General features: G+C 39.7%; 1 protein-coding gene across 12 annotated transcripts in view; it reads left to right on the top strand.

The window, feature by feature from the left end:
* The window catches only part of LOC102193240 (ELKS/Rab6-interacting/CAST family member 1-like), a 135,359-nt gene extending 132,582 nt beyond the window's left edge, over nucleotides 1-2,777 (top strand). For all 12 annotated transcript variants that reach the window (XM_005725303.1, XM_013908802.1, XM_013908801.1 and 9 more), the window contains one exon: nucleotides 773-2,777. In XM_005725303.1, coding sequence (XP_005725360.1) covers nucleotides 773-910 — 138 coding nt within the window. In that variant the 3' untranslated portion in view covers nucleotides 911-2,777. The remainder of the gene's footprint in view (nucleotides 1-772) is intronic.
* The last annotated feature ends 4,228 nt before the right edge of the window (nucleotides 2,778-7,005 follow it).

The following is a 7,005-nucleotide window of genomic DNA, read 5'->3' as shown; positions in this document are numbered from 1 at the left end:
GGGGGCATTTTGACTGTCTGGGAGCTAATTTATTTATTTATTTACACGAGAAGGTGAAATGCTAAGCTAGCATTTTATGCTAGCAAGTTCTGTTTATAGGTTGTATAGTTGTGCACTTTAAGATGTTTTTTAGTGCTGAATTAGAAATAAAATATAACAATTTGACTCAAAAGCTCAACAGACTGTTAGGACAACTATCTACAGAGCCAGCTGTATTATTGGTCAGATAACTTCACACCTTTTCAGTTCAGTGAATAACATTAGCTGAGGTGAAGCTCAGCTAACAGATGCTAACAGATTGTCATGGACAAACCTTTAGCTATGTTCACATTGTCACTACCCGATCCGTACCGGAAACCCGATCGGTACCCCGCATGCGCATCTTAACTCTTACTCTGACCCATAACTATCGTAAAACGCTTCGACCGGAAGTAGAAACCTTTCGCGCATGCGGGGTACCGATCGGGTTTCCGGTACGGATCGGGTAGTGACACACGTGACGTCAGTGTGTTTTGGACACAACCTCTAGTGGATATTTGTGGAACTGCAGTTTTTGGCACTTAGCCTTGTTTTGATTTTTCAATCCAGGAAGTGGCACCCTGTTAGTTTTTACTCTGAGCTAAACGAACTGGCTGCATATTTATCCTACAGACCTGAACACCATCAGAGAGAAAGTTAATATGAACGTTTTTTCATGAAAGTATTTCTTTTTTTGGCTTTTAAAAAAAAGTCTAAATTTTCTCCTCTCTCTTTCCGGCCTTTTTTTCCTCAGTTGGAGGCGGAGTTAGCACTGTGCGAGAGGGAGGGGGCGGAGCTCCAGGAGTACGCCAATCAAGTCCTGCAGCAGATCGCCGACCGATGCCCTGACATTTTAGAGCAAGTTGTCAACGCCTTGGAGGACAGCTGCTGACACACTAATGCACACACTGGCAGAAAATGATTTTTTTTTAAAAAAAAAGCTTACATTCAAACATTTAGTCGTATTTAAAGTCAGAAGGCAAACATTTAACACAGCTTGGCCCCATAATTCCCCGATGCACAAATAAAATTAGTGCTGCACATGAATAGGAATACGTTCCCAGCCTTCAAAGAAAAGGGGAACTAAGACAAAAAATCAAATTATTACTGAAAACTGGGCTTTAGTTGCTTTAATTTTCTGTTTAGAGCACTATATCAGCATGCAAGTCAGCTAGAAATAATTGATAATCTACATTTATTTACATTACTACCCCAACACAGAAAGAGCCCTTACTGCACTGGCCATACGCGACACCTTATAGTGAGCTTCCCATGTCCTGGGATTCAACGGGAGGATTTGTATTCGTGACTTGGGGCAAAAAGTCTTTTCAAACCTTAACAAAAAGTTGAACATAAGCTGAGCTTGCCAGGTTCTTACACGCTGTTGCCACATTATTGTATTAGTTCAGATTCAAAAATATGTTTATTTCAACTGCCTTTGGCTCTTTACATCATTTGCTGCTATCTTTGTAATTTTTAGGTTCCTTTTTTTTCCACTTTCTTTGTTTTTGTCTGATGAAATGTCCTAACATGCAGTTTCTTTCAGCAGTATTCTCTAGATAGTTGTGTAAATTGTAAAGGGAGCGGTTTAATTAACACATACACAACTTTCGTCAGGGGTAACATGACACTTTAATCTATTGTTTCCCATTATTGATGAAAGGTACAAACTACAGTAAATAACTCGCAAAACTCCCTTTATGAAGACACACTGGCATGGATGGTCTGACTTTCTGTTTCACCACAGAAAATCACACGTCTCCTTCATTTATGGCGCCCATGCCAAAATTAGGTTCAGATAAGAAAACCCCTTTTATGACAATCCCTTTAGCGTTAACATGAGGTGTCAAGTCTGAACTTTACTCATTTACCTTTAGTGAAACGTCTTTTTTTCTTTGTTTTGGGAGGGGAGAAAATATAAAGTAAATGTTATATATATTTTTTTGCTTTTGGTAATATATATTAAACACTAATCTTGTTTAACTGAAAGTGTCGTCATCTGTTGGTTGGTATGCTAGCATATGGTAATGCGTCAAAGTCTTTTCGTTTTTTTTCCCCTTGGACACTGTTATTGGGAACGTGTATTGCACCTACAGAAGGCTTTGTGTCCACCGGGAATGTTTTCTCAGACTCAGTTTCTTGTTCTTGTTGTCTACAGTGGAAATGACACTGCATGTCTCCCACAGCGCTGACAGCCTTAGCATGATTTAAACTTTTACGGCAGTGAGCACTAGAGGTTCAAATTGTTTCAGCTTGAAGCAAAATTTCCTTCCCCCCCCCCCCATCCCTTATACTGTATTGAGTGATGAGGCCATGACGGGAACTGTTTAGCGCTGCTTCCTGGTAAGAAACACCTGGTGGACACAAAATCTAAAGACACAGATTCACATTACGCTCTCCAATCTGACTGGGGACGCTCATGAGAAAAAAGGAAAAAACAGCTTTTGTTTGTTGGCACCTGAGCAGCGTTTTAAAAAGCTTAAAGTCACAGGGGTGCAAACGAGAAGCTTCATTTCAAAGATACCTGAAATCTCACACTGCTTTGGGTTGAAGGTTCCTCAGATGTCTTTTTTTTTGTGGTTGTGTTTTAAGAGGGGACCCCAGCAGATCTGAGTGTGTTGTAAGTTCAGTATTTGTTGTCTGTTTTATACTGATAATGTTTGTCACTGGGGGTGATGATGACTGGGACTCACTTTAAATTTCTTGTGGATTAAAAATCAGAATGAGAGAGAATGTAATAAAATATGGATTTATCTTTATTTCTCATGTCATGCCTGTTATTTTCTCTGGTTTGTTCGCTGTCAGATTCTCTGGGATATGTGACAAGTGAAACGAAGAAAACGCTGCTTGATTGTGCCCCCTGATCAATTTTAATCAAATGTAAAAAGTATCCTGTGTTCTAGGGCTGTTCGATATAACGATATATATCGGATGACGATATAAAAATGTCTATCGTTTCATTTTACGCTATCGTTTGTTTCATGGTGTATAAACTGTTTACAGCAATATTTTTTCATCGTTTTGATGGTCACTGTAGTGGCTATATTAATTTCTTAAAGTTCTCCCTTTCTCTTATATTTTATATAACCACACTACAGACAGACAAGCGCCTGTTTTTATGCGTTGTGGTTAGCAACAACGACGGTAACACCATCGCGTGTCCGCTTGTTTATGTTCCACATAAAGCTTTCACAATAAAGCTCAAGATCCTGTTGAGACTTTTCAAAATAAACTGAATCACGTGAAAGAGCAGATTATTTACGGATGAGAAGTAAAAAAGAGCCGTCAGGTGCTAAAAAATAAACCTTAGAGTCAAACGTTAGAACAGGCTTTTCCCCGCAGCTCGCCGTGTAATAAATACTCACAAAGAAAACGGCGGCCGTTACAACTTATGTCTAAAAATGTATAGTTTCATGCATCGGTTAAAACACTCGACTCCAGCTACATGACGCGCAGCTGGAAACACTTCCCGCAAGTCGAGCTGCCTGAGATTCACAGAATTTACAGAAAATGTTACATTTTTGTGATTTATATCGTTATCGGACGATAGAATTCTTATATCGGGATATGAGATTTTGGTCATTTCGCACAGTCCTACTGTGTTCCACTACTATAAAAAACTCATAAAAGCTAACTTTCTTTCACAGCAGCTAGCGAGCATACTTAGGTAGATCTGTCCTTTTTTTCTGACTTCAGCTTTCCATTCCCTTTGCCTCCTTCATTCTGCCGTGTTTTTCATGTGTACACTGAACTATTTCTCTTATCTTGTGTTTCATTTTCCTATCCGCCCACAATAATGACAATATTCCATCCCCCAGTCCTCTTTATCTAAACCAGTATCCTTCAGAACAGCCTCTCTACCACACAGTTTCATGCGTTTTAAATTGTCCCCAATGCCCTAAGCTTGTTTTAGATCAACACATGAAATAAACTAAATTTTGATTTGATTTGTTTGAACTACATTTTCATACTAGAAGAGAATGGTTAGTCTGCTAATAGGAAGGCAACAGTAACTCAAGTAACCACTTCTTAAAACCAAGGTATGCAGAGGAGCTTCTCTGACCACACAACACATTGAACGTTGAAGCAGATGGGCTACAGCAGCAGAAGACCACACTGAGTGTCAGAACAGGAAATTGAGGCTATAAATTTATACAGACTCACCAAAAGTTGGACAGTAGAAGATTAAAAATAACATTGACTCGCTTGATGAGTCTCCATTTCTGCTGCAACGTTTGGAAGGTGGGGGTCCGAATTTGGAATTCTGCCTTGTATCAACGGCTCAGCCTCGTGTTGATGGTGTATTAATCTGTAACTTTTGGCCTCTAAATAGCAACTGAGTACAGTATAAATGTCAAAGCTTACCTGAGTATTACTGCTGACCATGTCCGTCCCTTCGTGACCACGTTACATCCATCTTCTGATGGTTAATGCTACATATCACAAAGCTCAAATCATCAACTGGTTTCTTGAACTTGACAGTTCGTTGTACTCAAATGACCTCCACAGTCACCAGATTACCAAGAATATTTCCAGCACCTTGTTGAATCTGCGCCATAAAGAAACAAAGCAGTTCTGAATTAGGACTGTGCGATATGACCAAAATCTCATATCACGATATAGGACATTTCTCATCCCGATAATGATATATATCACAAAATAGTGCTTTTTCTGTAAATTCTGTGAATCTTGGGAAACTCTACTTGTGTGAGGTGTTTTCAGCTGGGCGTCATGTACCTAGAGTCCGATGCATGAAACTATATAACTCTTTCCATACTCTTTCACGTGATTCTTGCGTAGGTGGTAGAAGAGGTTTGTCATGTTTGAGTCTGTGGTGGGGACCGGTTTGCAGCATAATTTGCATAGTACAGTTTTCTGGTTTGTGTCACACTTTTTATAACCAAACCAAGTCCATGCTACAAAGGTAGCCCCTCGTTTAGGAATAAGGCCCTTGATTTGTTTTGACTGGTCCTTCTGTTTGCAGCTACCTGGTTCTTCCTCATCTTCACTGGCTATGCTGGTATTCTCTGTGCCCTGATGCAAAAATATTGCTGTAAACAGTGTATTTTGCGACACCACGAAACAAACCATAGCGTATAATTTGAAACGATGTTTTCATTTTGTCATCGGATATATTTCGTCATATCGCACAGCCCTATTCTGAATGTAAAGGGAGATCCAACCTAGTACTACTAAGGTATACCTAATAAAGTGTCCGGTAAGTGTATATGAGTAATTGTAGCTAATTTTCTGAAAATGACACAGTAGTTAAATTTAAACTAACACAAAAAGATGACTCAGATGTTTAAAGGAGTTGTTAGACTCATTCGGCTGGAAAATTTGGTTTAACAGACCCGCCCAGCTCGCCTGACCTTGAACCTCGACCCTCACCTGACATTTGCCCTCACTTGTGAAGAATTTCCATTTAGGGATCAAAGCACCATCCTGTTATTATGGCCATTCTGGTTTTCACACAACACTCAGAGAACCAACTCCTGGCAGTCTGTAAATGTAGCATACATGCTGGTGCTTAGCTTCACATAAGGCAACGCTTTGTACGTGTGTCAGTGTGTGTCGAGGATCTGCTCTGCTTTCTCTATCTACTGTCCCAATAAAAGCCAGTGAAGGGAGGCAGGAGGGATGGACAGAGCGAGAAAGAGGAGGAGAAAGAGATACGCCTTTGTGACTCCCTGATTTATGTGATGGAGAAAAAGAGGAAGGGGGAGGGAGGTAGAAATGAGTGGAAACATGGCCCATTGAACACTTCATCCCATCTCTTCTACAGCTCTAACTTTGCACAATGTACTTCTACCTGCCCTGTGCACAAAAGTGCATGTCTAAACATCAGAAATATGCACTAAAGAAGGATATATTTTTATATTAAAGTTGTCTAAATGTTCACTTTTCAAATATAGATATTAAGATTATTTTCAAAAGGCTTGCATGTGATATTCCTCACTTGAGGAAAAAGAAAAGCTGCAATCATTATGATTCCACATCATTTTACTTTTAAGGAACAATTACAGCTACATTCACCTGCAAGTTCGCATAAGTCTAAATCTGTGCTCCAGTCCAACAAATCTGTGCTCTTTAAATATGCGCATGTGTGCATTCAGGCTGGAAAACTGAGGCTGTGCGCGACAGAAAGCACAAGCATCACAGGAAACACAATGCTCCAAGTACTTCAACACTAAATGCTAAATCCCCTTGATTCTTGACTGCTGCTCATGTGCAGTATTGTCCCACATTGCCACGGACAAAGGAATCTGGAGAGCTGTTAAAGCTGGCAAAGAAAGAAAAACAAACTGTGAAACAGCTCCAGAAAAGCAGAGCAGAGCACAGGGCCAATCCCACACAACCAGGGGTGAACCCTTCAGAGGCCTAAAGACAAATCATAGAAATGGAGTTGCATTCATTAACTACAGTTACTCTGGCAGAATCATTCTCTACAGACCTCACAGTGTACTTTCACATGACAGGTATGCTTATGTGTGCAAGTGATAAGACCGACTAACCATAAACAGTTGATGATTTGTCCTTCAGCAATTTAAAAATGTTAACATTTTGTTTCTGTGCCACTGCAATGATGTTAATGATCTCAGCCAGGCTAACTCTGTAACAAAACAGGTTTTGCCAGTCCATACGTCAAGTTATATAAAGAAAAAATAACAATCACAACATTCTAGTTCAAAATCTGTATAAAGTGGCGGTAAATTGTATTTGATATACAATCCTATGAAAAACTAAGTTCACTCTTACTGCTTCCATAGGACTTAAGATAGTAAGCAGCAGCCTGGTGCTGCTAATCAAATACAATTTAACTGATCGTTTGCAAGTGTGAGCACCTCTATAAAAGCAGAAGTGTTGTTCTGGATCATTCACTCAACATAATGCCTCAATATTCACCAGGAGTGGATATTTCAGCAAATTCATCCCAATGATCCGAGAAAGTACAAAAACCCTAAGAGCTACTTCTCAGACTCTACA

This window comes from Pundamilia nyererei, unplaced genomic scaffold, assembly GCF_000239375.1.
Source record: "Pundamilia nyererei isolate P.nyererei 1_Seehausen unplaced genomic scaffold, PunNye1.0 scaffold00014, whole genome shotgun sequence".
In the NCBI taxonomy this organism is placed as follows: domain Eukaryota; kingdom Metazoa; phylum Chordata; class Actinopteri; order Cichliformes; family Cichlidae; genus Pundamilia; species Pundamilia nyererei.
This window is presented reverse-complemented; position numbering and strand designations above follow the sequence as displayed.